Raw genomic sequence first — 17,758 nt, 5'->3', positions numbered from 1 at the left:
TGGTATGACTCGGCCGGGGCAAACACTCTAACCACAAGGCCACTGAGCTGGTTACCATAGTAACTAGTACATCATGCAACATCGCAGTTCCAACCATCAAAATACTTTGTATAGTTCAAGACTTACGGTCATTTGAAAACATCACTGCACATCATAATGGCAGCTACACTTTCCATCTTAAAGATAAAAAAAAAAATGATTTGGGAATGTCCGGCGGGCCAGATTGAAAAGCTTAACGAGCCCCATGTGGCCCCCGGGCCTTAACGGGCCCCAGGTCTGGTCTAGAATATGATATAACTTCCATTGAAATGAGCATGAATTAAAACGGCGTGGTCGGAATTAGTGTGCGTCTGCCACTCACCGTCTCTGATCCGCTCCGCCAGCGCCTGGGCACTGAAGCCCGCAAACACCACGTTGTGCACGGCGCCTATTCGAGCGCAGGCCAACATGGACGCCACGGCCAGCGGGCAGGGGGGCATGTAGATGGTGACCGCATCGCCCTTCTTCACGCCACGCCGCCTCAACAGGTTGCCGGCGCGGCAGGTCATCTCCAGTAACTGCCTGTGGAAACAACAATAACACTAGGTCACGGGGAAGGGGGGGCAGGAAGAGGGGTGGGGGGCTAAATCTGTCTGACAGACCTGTAGGTGACCTTGACCTCTGACCCTGGTTCATCACGCTCCCAAATGAGGGCGACCTTCTGCGGGCAAGTCTGCGCGTGGCGGTCCAGGCAGTTGACTGCATCATGATAAACAGTTCATACTGTACAGTAAGCGTGGTGCGTTCAATGTCACAAGAACTTTTACATTCCCCCACAAACTCACCGGACACGTTGAGCTTCCCGCCGTCGAACCACCTCACTTTCCCCCGCTCCAGATCGCAGTCCAGCACGGTGTGGAAGGGACTCATCCACTCCAGCCGGTGACGCGCCACGCCGGACCAGAAGCTCTCCGCGTGAGCCACGGAGAAGTGCTGCAGCCCCGCGCGGTCCCGCACGCCCTCGAAGCCCGCCGCCTCTGGCATGAACGCCGCGGCGTGGCTCTTCCTCCTCCGGCCCTGCACCGCGCGCAACAACCGGCGGCTGAGTGACGACACCTGAACGCGTCCGTGGGAGAGCCACATTTTGGAAAGCGGAGATAAATCCGGCTAAGAAGGAATATGCGCGCTCAGCGTCGCCCTGCGCTTGTTTTTTTTTCTTTTCTTTTACGGCACTCAAGAAGTTCCATAAGAGGGAGGGGGGCTGGGCTTGTGTGGTGCGTTCAAGGGCGGCGCAATTGTCTCCTTTTTCCAACCAAAATATTTCTTTTTTAAATATTCCATTTTAATCAGACAGCAATGACATATATATATACATAGACACACACATACAAGTGAAGTATTATACATTTGATCAATCATATGTACACACATTGAAAGAGGCTGGGGGGGGGGGGGGGGGGGGGGTGTCCTACTGTGCGTGATGATCACAAGTCACGTGGAGGTCAAAGGTCACAACTAGCTCTGCTTTATGTCCCTGTGGCAGATTCTTTGTTGCAGCTATAAAGCTACAACTGCAGGATTGAGAAATAACATTAAAGATGTCATGTCCTGCTTGCGGAGAAGTGTTCTCAGGCGTCTACGTCCGCCGCCTCGTCCTCCGTCGACCTGTCCTCCGCCTCCGCCTTGGGCCTGCTGGTGCCGAGCATCTTGGCACTGTGCTCCTGCGCCTTGGCTCTCAGCGCGGCGATACTGTTCACCCGCAGTTCATCCCTCGTGATGGGAGACGTATCGCCGTTTGTCCTCTCCTTTTCCTCGGGCCCCGCGTCCGCCGCCGCCAACGCCGCCTTCTCCTGTATCGGCGGCGCTGTGTTTTTGTCCGGAGGACTGTGTGACGTTTCCACAGACTTTTTGTGCATACCTGAATGGAAATACAGTCGTGGTCAAAAGTTTACATACACTTGTAAAGAACATAATGTCATGGCTGTCTTGAATTTCCAATAATTTCTACAACTCTTATTTTTTTGTGATAGAGTGATTGGAGCACATACTTGTTGGTCACAAAAAACATTCATGAAGTTTGCTTCTTTTATGAATTTATTCTGAGTCTACTGAAAATGTGACCAAATGTGCTGGGTCAAAAGTATATATACATCAATGTTAATATTTGGTTACATGTCCCTTGGCAAGTTTCACTGCAATAAGGCGCTTTTGGTAGCCATCCACAAGCTTCTGGTTAAATTTTTGACCACTCCTCTTGCCAAAATTGGTGCAGTTCAGCTAAATTGGTTGGTTTTCTGACATGGACTTGTTTCTTCAGCATTGTCCAGGACTTTGAAACTGACAAATTCCAAATAGGGAGCCACAGCACACACACTTAAGATGTACTGCTTTGGCCCTGTGCTATTCCTCGGCGGAGTATGCATGTCCTGTCTGGGAGAGATCAACCCAGGACTGAACAACACCTGCCGCTTGATCATTGGTTGCTTGAAGCCTACCAACCTGAACAACCTACATCTCCTCGCTGGCATTGCCCCTGCAGGCGTGAGACGGAAAGTTGCCAGCCGAGTAGAGTTCACAAAATCTACCAGTGATGAACGCCACCTCCTATATGGACGTGAACCCTCAGCCCAACGTCTGAAGTCAAGGAGAAGCTTCCACAGCAATGTCCAGCCCCTAACAACATCTCGGGAAGAAACCAGACTCCAGCTATGGACACAAAAATTAGAGAAAGACCCCCCTCCTATTGACATGGGAATCCCCCCTTCTGAAGACCTGCCCCCCGGGTCAGAAACACCATGGGTCCAGTGGAAGACACGAAACCACCTGAGAACAGGAACAGGGCGATCAAAAGCTGCTATGGCCAGATGGGGCTACAAAACCGGCCCAACCACCTGCGAATGCGAAGAAGAGGACCACACGATGCAGCACTGCCTTGTCTGTCCTCTGCTACCCAACCAGTACAGCTTAAAAGATCTCGCAGAGTTCAATGACAATGCAAAAGACTGTAAAGAAATGGGAAACTGTCATATAACCACATGCTTCAAAGACATGAAAAGAAGAAGTCAGGACTTTGGGAAGACCATTCTAAAACCTTAATTCTAGCCTGATTTAGCCATTCCTTTACCACTTTTGACGTGTGTTTGGGGTCGTTGTCCTGTTGGAACACCCAACTGCGCCCAAGACCCAATCTCCAGTGATTTTAGGTTGTCCTGAAGAATTTGGAGGTAATCCTCCTTTTTCATTGTCCCATTTAAAGCACCAGTTCCATTGTCAGCAAAACAGGCCCAGAGCATAATACTACCACCACCATGCTTGGCGGTAGAAATGGTGTTCCTATGATTAAAGGCCTCACCTTTTCTCCTCCAAACATAATGCTGGGTATTGTGGCCAAACAGCTCAATTTTTGATAACCTCACTAACAACTTTGACAATGCCCTGCGCGAAACCATTGATAGTATAGCACCGCTAAAACAAAAAAGGGCCCCTAAAAGGCGCACCCCATGGTTTACAGAAGAAACTAGAGCTCATAAATTATCATGTAGAAAGCTGGAACGCAAATGGCGCGCGACGAAGCTTGAGGTTTTCCATCAAGCATGGAGTGATAGTTTAATAACTTATAAACGCATGCTTACCTTAGCTAAAGCTAAATATTACTCAAATCTCATCCGCCTGAACAAAAACGACCCTAAATTTTTGTTTAGTACAGTAGCCTCGCTAACCCAACAAGGGACTCTTCCCAATAGCTCCACCCACTCGGCAGATGACTTTTTGAGTTTCTTTAATAAGAAAATTGAACTCATTAGAAAGGAGATTAAAGACAACGCATCCCAGCTACAACTGGGTTCTATTAACACAGATACGACTGTATCTACGACGGATACTGCAATACAAAATAGTCTCTCTCTTTTTGATGAAATAACATTAGAGGAACTATTACGGCGTGTAAGTGGGATAAAACAAACAACATGTTTACTTGACCCACTTCCTGGGAAACTTATCAAGGAGCTTTTTGTATTATTAGGTCTATCAGTGCTAAATATTATAAACTTATCACTTTCCTCTGGCACTGTTCCCCTAGCATTCAAGAAAGCGGTTATTTATCCTCTGCTCAAAAGACCTAACCTCGACCCTGACCTCATGGTAAACTACCGACCGGTGTCCCATCTTCCGTTTATTTCGAAAATCCTCTAAAAAAATTGTCGCACAGCAGCTAAATGAACACTTAGTGTCTAACAATCTCTGTGAACCTTTTCAATCCGGTTTCAGGGCAAATCACTCTACGGAGACAGCCCTCGCAAAAATGACTAATGATCTACTGCTAACAATGGATTCTGATGCGTCATCTATGTTGCTGCTTCTTGATCTTAGCGCTGCTTTCGATACCGTCGATCATAATATTTTATTCGAGCGTATCAAAACACGTATTGGTATGTCAGACTTAGCCTTGTCGTGGTTTAACTCTTATCTTACTGACAGGATGCAGTGCGTCTCCCATAATAATGTGACCTCGGACTATGTTAAGGTAACGTGCAGAGTTCCTCAGGGTTCGGTTCTTGGCCCTGCACTCTCCAGCATCTACATGCTGCCGCTAGGTGACATCATACGCAAATACGGTGTTAGCTTTCACTGTTATGCTGATGACACCCAACTCTACATGCCCCTAAAGCTGACCAACACGCCGGATTGTAGTCAGCTGGAGGCGTGTCTGAATGAAATTAAACAATGGATGTCCGCTAACTTCTTGCAACTCAACGACAAGAAAACGGAAATGCTGATTATCGGTCCTGCTAGACACCGACATTTATTTAATAATACCACCTTAACATTTGACAACCAAACACTTACACAAGGCGACTCGGTAAAGAATCTGGGTATTATCTTCGACCCAACTCTCTCGTTTAAGTAACACATTAAGAGTGTTACTAAAACGGCCTTCTTTCATCTCCTTAATATCGCTAAAATTCGTTCTATTTTGTCCACTAGCGACGCTGAGATCATTATTCATGCGTTCGTTACGTCTCGTCTTGATTACTGTAACGTATTATTTTCGGGTCTCCCTATGTCTAGCATTAAAAGATTACAGTTGGTACAAAATGCGGCTGCTAGACTTTTGACAAGAACAAGAAAGTTTGATCATATTAGGCCTATACTGGCTCACCTGCACTGGCTTCCTGTGTACTTAAGATGTGACTTTAAGGTTTTACTGCTTACATATATAATACTACACGGTCTAGCTCCATCCTATCTTGCCGATTGTATTGTACCATATGTCCCGGCAAGAAATCTGCGTTCAAAGAACTCCGGCTTATTAGTGATTCCCAGAGCCCAAAAAAAGTCTGCGGGCTATAGAGCGTTTTCTATTCGGGCTCCAGTACTATGGAATGCCCTCCCGGTAACAGTTAGAGATGCTACCTCAGTAGAAGCATTTAAGTCCCATCTTAAAACTCATTTGTATACTCTAGCCTTTAAATAGCCCCCCCCTTTTTTTTTTCTTTTTTTTCTTTGACCAGTTGATCTGCCTTTTTTTTTTTTTCTCCTCTGCTCTCCCCTATCCCTTGTGGAGGGGGAGACACACAGGTCCGGTGGCCATGGATGAAGTGCTGGCTGTCCAGAGTCGGGACCCGGGGTGGACCGCTCGCCTGTGCATCGGTTGGGAACATCTCTGCGCTGCTGACCCGTCTCCGCTCGGGATGGTTTCCTGCTGACCCCACTATCGACTGGACTCTTACTATTATGTTGGATCCACTACGTCCCACTGGGGTGAGTTTTTCCTTGCCCTTATGTGGGCTCTGTACCGAGGATGTCGTTGTGGCTTGTGCAGCCCTTTGAGACACTTGTGATTTAGGGCTATATAAATAAACATTGATTGATTGATTGAATTTTTGTTTCATCGGACATCACACGAACAAAGATAAGACCTTCTGGAGGAAAGTTCTATGGTCAGATGAAACAAAAATTGAGCTGTTTGACCACAATACCCAGCAATATGTTTGGAGGAGAAAAGGTGAGGCCTTTAATCCCAGGAACACCAATCCTACCGTCAAGCATGCTCTGGGCCTGTTTTGCTGCCAATGGAACTGGTGCTTTACAGAGAGTAAATGGGACAATGAAAAAGGAGGATTAACTCCAAATTCTTCAAGACAACCTAAAATAATCAGCCAGGAGGTTGGTTCTTGGGCGCAGTGGTAAAGTGGTAAAGGAATGGCTAAAGCAGGCTAGAATTAAGGTTTTTAGAATGACCTTCCCAAAGTCCTGACTTGACCGTGTGGACAATGCTGAAGAAACAAGTCCATGTCAGAAAACCAATAAATTTAGCTGAACTGCACCAATTTTGGCAAGAGGAGTGGTCAAAAATTCAACCAGAAGCTTGCCAGAAGCTTGCGGATGGCTACCAAAAGCGCCTTATTGCAGTGAAACTTGCCAAGGGACAAGTAACCAAATATTAACATTGCTGTATGTATACTTTTGACCCAGCAGATTTGGTCACATTTTCAGTAGACCCATAATAAATTCATAAAAGAACCAAACTTCATGAATGTTTTTTGTGACCAACAAGTATGTGCTCCAATCACTCCAGCACAAAAAAATAAGAGTTGTAAAGAACTTAATGTCATGGCTGTTTTGAATTACCAATAATTTCTACAAGTGTATGTAAACTTTTGACCACGACTGTAGGTTGTTTTTTGGTCATTAGAACATCCTCACAGTTGACATTGAAATGCAAGGCTGAAGTGGAAGACTGCACAAGTGGATGGATAACGACTTCTTCTTAATCAATTAGAGAGCGCTTGATAGATTTCACCTAATCAATTGACACAAGAAACGCTGGGAGATCTGGTCTAATCTGTGGTAATGAAGTGGGATTATCACGGTATTGACGGCTGGCTTTTATCGACCGTGTCAACACTCGGTGGACTCGACCGTGTTTCCTGTGAGAATGAGCAGTCGGCCTTGCATGATAACCAAAAAGGTGACAGTTCAGTAACAGATTCAGTTTATTTGGAACATGCGTACGATACAATGTAATGCATCACACAATTCCAGTTGTTTCATTACAGCACGTTTGAAAAGGAGTAGGAAGAAGCAGAGTTTATTTAATCCTACCCCTTTTCATACCATAGCAATTTTATCTCATTTCCTTGTTCTCTGTAACAGTGAACAAATAAATAATAAACAAATAATATACCATAGTAAGCAAACAAATATTAAATACATAAATAATCTTTGTCTCGATTAAAAAAAAAGGGTACAAGATGTTCATCATAATTCTTGTTCTGTGTACTTTGTGAACACTTGTAGTTTGAACAGTCTCTTAAACTGAATCATATTGGTGCTTTGTTTGATTGCTTTGCTTAATCCATTCCATAATTTAATTCCACATACGGATATGCTAAAGGTTTTAAGTGTTTTACGTGCATACACATGCTTTAAATTATATTTTCCTCTAAGGTTATATTTCTCCTCTTTTGTTGAGAAGAATTTTTGTACATTCTTGGGTAGCAGGTTATAGTTTGCTTTGTACATCATTTTAGATGTTTTCAAATGCACCAAATTGCTGAATTTCAATAATAGTGATTTAATAAATAGAGGGGTTGTATGTTCTCTATTATGTATTATTCTAATTGATCTTTTTTTTTTTTTTTTTAACACATTTAGTGAATGAAGCGCACATTTGTAGTTGTTTCCCCATATTTCTGCACAATAACTCAGATATGGTAACACTAGTGAGCAGTAAAGAATATGAAGTGATTTTTGGTTGAGAACATGTTTTGCTTTATTTATTTTTGACGTGTTTCTTGCTACTTTTGTGTTTGTCAAAGATCCAAAGATAGGAACAGTCTGTTGTTTTTAAAGACATATTGTGAAGATTCTCTATAGCAGGTGTTCCTAACCAGTCCGAGGCCCACTCAAATATAAACACTGAATTAGTAATCTTACTCTTGATTTTAATCATATTCAATAATTGTGTGAATGCTCCAAAACATTAACACAATTATGTTTTTCTACACCAAAATTTATTTTTGTAATTATTTTTCTTTCGATTTATACCGTTCCAACTTCAAACTGTTCAGGCTATTCGGGAATCGCGGGCTTTCCCTTGACAAATTCCAAAAATTCCCAGATTTCCCAGAATTCCAGGTTTTCCGGGACATTTTTTCCCCATTCAAAATGAACTGACTATTTTTCAAACTTGCACCATTTCCACATTTTTCAACTGATTCAAGTCATTCTACCTTCAAAATATTCCACTCATTCTGCACATTCAGACTATCATTTTTCCAAGTTAAAAAAAATTCCAGGAACTCCCAGAATTCCCGTTTTTTTTAAACCCTTTTTCTGTCATTTACTCCTTCCACATTCCCACTTCAACCTTTTCACCATCAAAACATTCCTCTTAATCAGGACAAAAAACTAAGTAATTTTTTTAACTGGTTTTCCTGAAATTCCAGGAATTCCATAATACCACTTCTCAATTAAAAATGTTAATACTTCAACATTTCTTGACCGTTTTGAAAAATTCCAACACAAGCCATTCATTCAGAACATTCATGCTATTAATCTTTTTTTTTTAAATCCCGCTTTTTCCAAAATTCCCAAATTTCCCGGAAGTTACCATTGAAATGAATGGGACATTTTTCCAAGTTGCAAAATTCCCACATTTTTCAACCTGTTCAAACCATTCCGATATTAACACAGCCCACTTATCCTGGACATTAAAAACTAACACTTTCCCAAGTTCCAAACCAAATTCCAGTTCCCCTGGAAATTCAAACTCTTCAACATTCAAACCATTCCAACATCCAAACTATTCTTACATTCATACTACATTCTGTCAGCATATCAGTTCAACGTCAGCATTGGAGCATTCACACGCAATTCCTTCAGTAATTACCTCATCTACTTATATCCAACCTTCTTACAACTTACAACTTGTCAAATGATATTAAACCATGTGTTAATCACAAATATTATCAATTATTTAACACAAACATTAGGCTTAGGTCAGGCTGATTAGAAAAAAAAGGACTATCCAAATATACTGCATAAGAAGAAACATACATTTACATACAATTATGTTGTGCTAAAATAAATAAACAAAATGAATAAAGAATATATTGTTTAACTAAACTGTCAATAGAATTAAAGTGCAAAAGAAAATACAGCTTTGCCACTTTAGTCATATTTTTTGCACTTCATAAGACACTTCTCTGTGAGCTTGTCATTACTGCCACAAGTGGTGGGAACGTGTATTAAAACTGAATATTGCTGCTGCCCATACGGACCACAGCTGAGAATCAGATATTGTTTGGCAGGCGAAACACTGCTCTACAGTGTGGTGTTTGATCTAAACCTGCTTTAAGTGTACTTATACATATTATGATACACACCCATTTGTGCAGGGAGTGTTCATCAACTGCCTCAAGCTAAGATGAGCTTTATATTACTTGAATTTACCTCTTTGTAAACTACACTGTGTGCACCAGTCGCGTAACTAAAAGTATTATTAGTGCTCTTTATCAATCCAAAACATTAATAACAAACCCTCAATGGAAAAAAAAGTGGTGTTTTGGCATTATTAGGTGTTTTGTGCATATGCACAATTGTCTGGCAACTATCATTGTGAAGAATTATTATGCAAATGCAGAAAAAAATGTTTTTCCCACTGTTAAAGTGAGAATAACAAGTACCGTAAACGAGAAACGTAGTGGGTTTTTTTTGGCCTGAAAGAAAATAATTCTGCACATATTTGACGCAAACACACATCACCGGATGCTTGAATCCAAAACGTAATCCAGTTTATAGAGCGTGGAGTTAAAAATATGCGTACAAATCATGATCTTGTCAAAATGCCTAATGATTGTGGCACATGGATGGAGGTTGATTGTGGACGATTTACACATGTTGGGTCTTCTTATAGCAAATGTGCCAAACTCAAGGCCCGGGGGCCCGACACGTTATTTATTGTGGCCCGCGAAAGCCTGGAAATAATGTGCATACTTCATCGATCCTACTAAATGTTTTCATTGTTTCCATTTTGACAGAAAAACATGTATGTAATACAGGAAATTCCATATGTTTTAAACGTTGATATTATCTGCTCATGCAACAAATATTCAATTGTTTTTGGTGTGAATCTTTGGGCATCTCGCCATTCGATTCCAATTCTTGGAGTGAGTATTCAATTCATAATCGATACTCGATTCAACACGATTCTCGATTCAAACTGATTTTTGCAATGTATTATTTAGTGTAATAATAACACCTTAACAAAACAGCTTACAGGTTACAAAATCTCCTTTTGGTTGCTGATGTATGACATAAGTAAGTAAAATGTTTTTAGATTATTTGTAAAAATAAAAAAAAATTTGATTTTTGAAAATTATTAATCAATTTACGAGATAAATAAAATTTGGGATTCTGATGTGATAAAAAACATTTTTAGCACCCCTAGTTATTATATACCATATTGTGAATGTTGTCTGTCTATCTGTGTTGGCCCTGCGATGAGGTGGCAACTTGTCCAGGGTGTACCCCGCCTTCCGCCCGAATGCAGCTGAGATAGGCACCAGCACCCCCGCGAACCCGACCGGGACAAGGGGTAGGAAATGGATGGATGGATGGATTATAGTTTGTAAAAATAACAATAAATACTTAAATATCTGCTTGTCACATTGACTTACGATTTCAAAGCAAGTTATCCATCAATTTGTACGTACACAAATCAAATAACCAAATGCATAGGCTAGTGTGCAATAATATAATGAGGCAATTATACTTTGATATTCTTACATTCACTGTTACAAGCGGCCCTCTAAGGGCAGCCATGACAGCGATGTGGCCCTCGATACCTTATAACAGTGGTCCCCAACCACATATTTGCTACCGGGCCGCACAGAAACATTAATTAATTTATGAACTACCACATTTTCTCTAACTTAACTTTCACCTGTCCCACTAAACACCAATCAGCTTGTTAATAGACGTATATCACAACTGCTTTGTTACAGTACATGGGACAATGCACATTAATGGACATATAAAATGTTAACATGCCAGATTGTAGCCAAAGGATCATTTTTTTGCTGTTATTATCTGCCACACGTAGAAAGCCGGTCCGTAAAAATAATGCATACATTAAAGCAGTCCCTGGTGGAAAAAAGGTTGGGGAACCCTGCCTTATAGCATGAGCAATCTGCACTAAATGATAGATAATTGATGCATGGTGTGTTTGTTTACCTAACAAGAGTGTTTAGGAGCCTAAAATGAGGCTTAAAAAAATGTATGACAGTTAAAGCAACAATTGCAAAACACATCTCTATGTTCACGGTGGCCTAGTGGTTAGCATGTAGGCCACACAGTCAGGACATTGAGGTTCAAATCTCCATTTGGACATATTTGTGTGGAGTTTGCATGTAGAAATGTATTTAATTGAAGACTCTAAATTGTCAATAGGTAAGAAAGTGAGTGTGTATGGTTTGTGTATGTGCGCCTGAAGTCAGCTGGGATATATAGGTCGAGAAGATAAGCGCCATAGAAAATGGATGGCTGCAGCTCTGGGGTCATTTGTGTTGTGCTTGTAATGCATCTCAGCAAAGTGCTATTGGCAACTACATTACGGCACACATTTTATCATCCTCGTCCTTTCTCATCCACATCAACAATGACAACGCGCTCACCTAACAACCACGGGGCGTACGACTCCGTCACGCCCTCCTTGGCGGACTTGAGGATGGACTCGGGCAGCGGGATGGAGTGTCGGACCATGGCGCCGTACAGGCCGTACTCCGCCATCACGCTGCTGCGGCCCCAGCACTTCTCCCGCTTCCGCCACTTGGCCCTGCGGTTCTGGAACCACACCTGACGAAAGAAACGAGCGGGAGTTAGAAATAGTACGAATTAGCCAAAAGAGTAAGGACACCTATGGAAAACCGAGGATGTGGACTAATATGAGTAACGTTGCAAGGGATTTTTGTAATGCCATCACTGAAACCTATAATGGGGGCAATGAGTAAAAGGTGATAACAACCAAAGAACCGGAATTAGTGCCAAAAATATAGTACACGTGTCCTGTCTCTTCAGTACAATAAGTCAACATAAAAAAAATAATAAGCCAGCTGGGTTAGTCTTTATGTGAAGAAAATCGTAGAAGTTTGCTTATTTTTACACTTTTATCGACGTTAAAAGATACTTGATAACACGTTACACCGTTGGAGATAGTTTGACCCTGGAACTGATTATTTACATGAGATCAAATGGATTCTAAATACAAAACATGAAACAACATGGGTTCCATCTCTAGCAACATGTGTGACACATGTACAGTCTTCTTCTGCTGCCTCCAGTGCAGAGATTGATTTATTTATTTTTCTTTAAACTGAGCCAGACTTCGTAATAGCTTCAGCAAGCTTGTGAATATGGATGAGGCGAAACGAGCATCATAAAATGGCCCGAGAGGTGGAATGAGATTGTCTGGATGCTCGTGTGTGTGTGTGTGTGTGTGTGTGTGTGTGTGTGTGTGTGTGCGTGTGTGTGTGTGTGTGGTGCAGAAACGGGATTAAAAACGATCAAAGCGGAGAAGCGGGGAAGCTATTCAGGTAGATCCGATGATAACCTCCATCTCATAAAAAGATGGGCCTCAGATGAGCAATCATGCTTTTGACAGCAGCGTGAGCTCTCCTGTGGTGTGTGTGTGTGTGTGTGTGTGTGTGAGTGTGTGGGGGGAGGGGGGGGGAGCGAGAGAGAGGTGACCCCAAGGGCAGGGAGGCTGATTGAAAAATAAGTTAATTTCCACAGGCCCGATGATAGAAGACAGGCGGCGAAATATCCCGGGAAATTAAAAAAAAGAAGGGGTGGCAGCCATGCACCTGCTGACCTACATGCTAATTAATTTCTGTGTAGTTATGCTTTCATTTTTGGGGTCAGAGAAGTTGGCCATCATCAACTAATTCCACCGATGAGACGGATGCTGAGATTGCATTTACTACCTTTTGTCACTCGGTGCAAAATAAAGCGACGGATTTAAAAGGCTCACCTGTATCCTGTCCTCCGGTAACTCTGTTTTCATGGAGAGCATCTCTCTGGCGTACACATCCGGGTAGTGGGCCTCGTTGAAGGCTTTCTCCAGCTCCTCCAGCTGGTAAGAGGTGAAAATAGTCCTGTGCATGGGCGCACAAACAGAAACATTTTCAGAAATCTAAGAATAATATAGGCAAAAAATAACTCAATAACACGCCTTCTATTATAGGAACATTGGAGAGTAAATAGTTATTTTTCCCATCATGCACACTAAATTTAGATTTAGAAAAGGATTTAGCAAAAACACATTTCTGACCATGGTTATTAGTACTGCCAAACAATAACAAATCAGATCAACACAGGGTTGCTGTGGATTATTTCAATTCATCACGATTAAATAACACATTCATTTTTACTCTACATATTTTTTTTGCGTGAGCAAATAGATGCAAGAAAAAAGGGACTATTTATTGTGTTAACACATTTTTTCTATAAACATTAATCCAAATAAAAACCTGTTACTCTTTTTGCTTTATTAATTATCAAAATAATGTGTTTTTAATGTGGTATTTTTTCTTCAATCACCTTTTTGCACTTATAGGCTGTTTATTCAAACATTTTTTACTCATATCCATCATTTGATCGTTTTGATTTTTTGTTTTCATCTTGAACGAATGAAATAAAAACAAAAATAAAATGGAAATTGGAAATGGTGTACACTCTTGTCACTACCGCAACGAAATGCGTTGCCAACGTTCAACGTTTGGAGCCATTTCGCACTGCATTGGTTAATTGCGTCATTTTTTAAAATCCGATTAATATTGATGATGGCTTAATCCGTATTAATGCCCTATATATTTATTAATAGGAACAAATTATAAATCAAGCAAATACAGGGAAAATGTGAAACATGCATTTATACAAAAAATAAATTTCAATTTTTTTTTTACCTGTGTCGTCTTTTCTTTCTTTTTTTGCTCTGGCTCAAAGATGATTTGGAGAACTTATTATCTCCAGGGGACAGACTCATGTCATCGGACTCTATGGAAGAAGAAAAATGGCAGAAGAGGAATTGAAAACTGTGCTTTTATTTTTTTTTTAATTACATTCTGTTGGAATAACAAATAAATCGCAGTGGAAGAGTGGCCGTGCGCGACCCGAGGGTCCCTGGTTCAATCCCCACCTAGTACCAACCTCGTCATGTCCGTTGTGTCCTGAGCAAGACACTTCACCCTTGCTCCTGATGGGTGCTGGTTAGCGCCTTGCATGGCAGCTCCCTCCATCAGTGTGTGAATGTGTGTGTGAATGGGTAAATGTGGAAGTAGTGTCAAAGCGCTTTGAGTACCTTGAAGGTAGAAAAGCGCTATACAAGTACAACCCATTTATCATTTATTTATTTATCATATCATAAAACGTTCATGCGGAGGAATACAATTTCTGGAAATTATACCAAAAAAATAATTACAAATTAATTAATAATTACAAAACATATTTACAAATTAAAAGGGAAACGAAACAGCTTGCACGGTGTATCGAATTGACCTTAATACTTGTAATTCAGGTCGTGTGACAAAGATCGTATCATATTCCTCATCGGAATAAACATGCAGACTTTGAAAGGCAGACAAATAACAGATTGTAAAAAAAAAAGAGAATTTAGAACACTCACCCGAGCTGGCCGAGTTGTGCGCGTCCAGGTGCGAGGCGCGGTGCAGCGGCTGCAGGTGCACATTCTGCGCCTCGGACAGCACCTCCAGGAAGGCGGGCTGGCTGTAGAAGGAGTGGATGCCTTCGGGCCCCAGCAGGCCCACGCCCAGAGCGCCGTGCCCGAGCGCCGACCTGGCGGCCAGGAGATGGGCCCGGTGGGGCAAGGCCTCCAGCGGCCGCCTCGGTGCGGCGGCGGCCGGCAGCGTCGTCATCGGCGGCGGCGGCGGCGGCGGCTCCTTGTTGAGGCCGAGCAGCTCCTGGATGCCGAAGCCGGTGCGCCGGTGCACGGTGGGGGCCATCTTCCACGCGGGGGGCGGCTGCTGGGGTCCTCCGTGAGCGGTGGGTGTTTGTTTGTTCTCGGTGTCGGAAAGCACAGCTCCGTCTTTCCCGGTCATGATGCTGAGATTTCACTTTTAGTTTGCTGTCTGCTGCGGGCGGGATGCTCCTCTTTATCCCCCCCCCCCCGCCCCCTCGCTTACTCTCCCCTCGGCCTCCTTTTAATCCCGCAGGCAACAGGCAGCCAATCATCACACTCCACTATGTCCACTATGATGGACATGCATAGAACTTCATAACTTCTCGCATCCCGGATAACGTTTTTTAATTTTGCCATAATGATGATTTTAGGGAAATAAATCAGGGAAAAGAGGAGCTTATTGAGCTCACCTGATGGATCCAAACAGTCGGAACAATCTCTTAAAATATGAGGAAAAAATCATTTTAAAATAGCAGGATGCTCTAAATCAGTGTTTTTCAACCTTTTCTGAGACGAGGCACATTTATTTCATTTGAAAAAATTTGGAGGCACGCCACCAGCAGAGTTTCATTAAAACATTAAACTCAGCAGCCGATATTGACAATAAAAAGTCGTTCTCGCAATTGTTTGATATGAATTCAAACCATAACCAATCATGCATCACTATAGCTCTTGTCTCAAAGTAGGTGTACTGTCACGACCTGTCACATCACGTCGTGACTTATTTTGAGTTTTTTGGTGTTTTCCTGTGTATAGTGTTTTAGTTCTTGTCTGCGCTCCTATTTTGTTGTTGATTGTCATGTCATTTACGGATGTACTTTGTGGACGCCGTCTGCTCCACACGCTGTAAGTCTTTGCTGTCGTCCAGCATTCTGTTTTTGTTTACTTTGCAGCCAGTTCAGTTTTGGTTTTGCATAGCCTTCCCTAAGCTTCAATGCCTTTTCTTAGCGGCACTCGCCTTTAGTTTAAGTATTAGATACCTTTTTACCTGCAAACCATTGTCGTCGTTCCCGACATCTACAAAGCAATTAGCTACCTGCTGCTACCTACTGATATGGAAGATTATTACAGGGTTACTCTGCCAAGCTCTAGACAGCACATAGACACTCAACAACTGCACATATACGGATTATAATTACTGGTTTGCAAAAAAAAATGTTTTAACCCAATTAGGTGAAATTACATTTTCTCCCACGGTACACCAGAAAATATCTCACGGTACACTAGTGTGCCGCGGCACAGTGGTTGAAAGACACTGCTCTAAATTTAGCAGCAACACTAACAATTGTATTCCAAAACGGCAGAAATAAAATACATTAAAATTAATTAATTTCAAATGATGTTCATTACATGATGAAAATATCGGTTTACATTTGGCAACCTATACGCACAGTATAAGTGTTTAACTGTTGCACGAAGCAGATTCATTCTCGTTACGTTCATTCATCAATTCAAGGCGTGATTGATCCGAGACTCGACCTTAACGCCATGCAGTTGTGCATATTCTAATTAGGTTTAGGCAATAAAACCTTTTGTCTTTCTAGACCGTGCATCTGTTGATATGTCATTAAGCTCCCCCTTCTCTGTTTTAGCCCCCCACGCCCTCGTTTGGGGTATTTAGGACACACCGGGGGGACAATTAGACAGTGCAGTGAATTGCTTTAAGAGTCTGGTGAAAATGTGTATTTTATTCTTTAAAAATAATATTCGTGGCTTAGATTTCGTTGAACAAGTGCAGGAAAAGCTTAGCTGATTTTGTGCAATTTTAATTGTGTTGATATGTCACTAATCAGCTATGTTGCTGCAATATATGGCACACTTGTGGACATCTGGGACACATAGGTCTGCATAAAAGAATGAATGCATACACAAGCGGATGATTCCTAAGGGACTGACAAGGGGCCCTCAGCACATTTGGAGATGATGATGATATGGAGATGGTGGCAGGGATGACGCCTCACTTTCAGCGTCATTTCCATACAGACAACAATCTTATTTGTTAATGCACTATTTTTTTTAACAAATAGAAACAGTGTCAATAACTATATGCAAATTAGATGTCACATTATGAAACAGTGGACATGGTCATAATATAGTCCTTCAAATTCCTGTTAAATTCCACAGGAACATTTTTTTTTTTTTTTTTAAATCAATGTGGCATTTTTAGGATAACTTGCATGTAATGCGTAGTCTTATCTGTAATTCTGCATGCTTTTCAATGCTAAAAAAAACATTTTATGGCGATAAAATGATCTGAGCCGAGGATGTCGTTGTGGCTTGTGCAGCCCTTTGAGACACTCGTGATTTAGGGCTATATAAATAAACTTTGATTGATTGATATAAAAATGGAAGAATAGAATAATACACACAGAGATGGGAAATAAACACATAAATCTAGAATTCAACTAAAATACATGCCAGATGATGAGGTTAAGATTTTTGTAATGCTTTGTAGTATATGTAAAAAATTGTATACTGTACTTTGGTTTTGTGAGTGCACCACCGTACATTTTTTGAGATATACGAGCCATTTCTGGGGTTCAGTTACCTCACAAACGTCAAACTCAAGGCCTGTCCCCACATCATTTAACGTGACCTAAGATAGGGCTGGCAATAAATTATTTCAAATTTGACAGAAACATGTACAGCGTTTAATTGCCTATGTCCTACACCTGACCTGGGCAAACTAAGGCCCGTTAAGTTTTTCAATCTGGCCCTCCGGACATTCCCATATCATTTTTTTAAATCTTTAAGATGGAAAGTGTATAGCTGCCATTATGATGTGCAGTGATGTTTTCA

General features: G+C 41.8%; 2 protein-coding genes across 2 annotated transcripts in view; both read right to left on the bottom strand.

The window, feature by feature from the left end:
* The window catches only part of acss1 (acyl-CoA synthetase short chain family member 1), a 26,883-nt gene extending 25,667 nt beyond the window's left edge, over positions 1-1,216 (bottom strand). The window contains exons 1-3 of the mRNA XM_061929440.1: positions 825-1,216; positions 642-738; positions 362-561 (exon numbers count right to left, since the gene is read on the bottom strand). Coding sequence (XP_061785424.1) covers positions 362-561; positions 642-738; positions 825-1,122 — 595 coding nt within the window. The 5' untranslated portion in view covers positions 1,123-1,216. The remainder of the gene's footprint in view (positions 1-361; positions 562-641; positions 739-824) is intronic.
* Positions 1,217-1,460: 244 nt separating this feature from the next.
* On the bottom strand, positions 1,461-15,121 carry LOC133576311 (visual system homeobox 2-like). The gene is made up of 5 exons (XM_061929446.2): positions 14,666-15,121; positions 13,947-14,037; positions 13,013-13,136; positions 11,658-11,838; positions 1,461-1,897 (listed from the first exon to the last, which is right to left on the bottom strand). The coding sequence occupies exons 1-5, from the start codon at positions 15,096-15,098 to the stop codon at positions 1,608-1,610; spliced, it is 1,119 nt and encodes a 372-aa protein (XP_061785430.1). The 5' UTR covers positions 15,099-15,121; the 3' UTR covers positions 1,461-1,607.
* Between the last annotated feature and the right edge of the window lie 2,637 nt (positions 15,122-17,758).

This window comes from Nerophis lumbriciformis, linkage group LG34 (assembly GCF_033978685.3).
Source record: "Nerophis lumbriciformis linkage group LG34, RoL_Nlum_v2.1, whole genome shotgun sequence".
Taxonomy (NCBI): Eukaryota; Metazoa; Chordata; class Actinopteri; order Syngnathiformes; family Syngnathidae; genus Nerophis; species Nerophis lumbriciformis.
The sequence above is the reverse complement of the archived record's forward strand: the minus strand, read 5'-3'. Positions and strand labels throughout refer to the sequence as shown.

What these genes read in the sequence shown, in the direction of transcription:
- LOC133576311 (XM_061929446.2), bottom strand. Translation starts at nt 15,098, where the DNA reads ATGACCGGGAAAGACGGAGCTGTGCTTTCCGACACCGAGAACAAACAA. An exon ending in GCACAACTCGGCCAGCTCGG is followed by an intron (nt 14,038 to 14,665) that starts GTGAGTGTTCTA and finishes CTTCTTCCATAG; the next exon opens with AGTCCGATGACATGAGTCTG. An exon ending in AGAAAGAAAAGACGACACAG is followed by an intron (nt 13,137 to 13,946) that starts GTAAAAAAAAAA and finishes GCCCATGCACAG; the next exon opens with GACTATTTTCACCTCTTACC.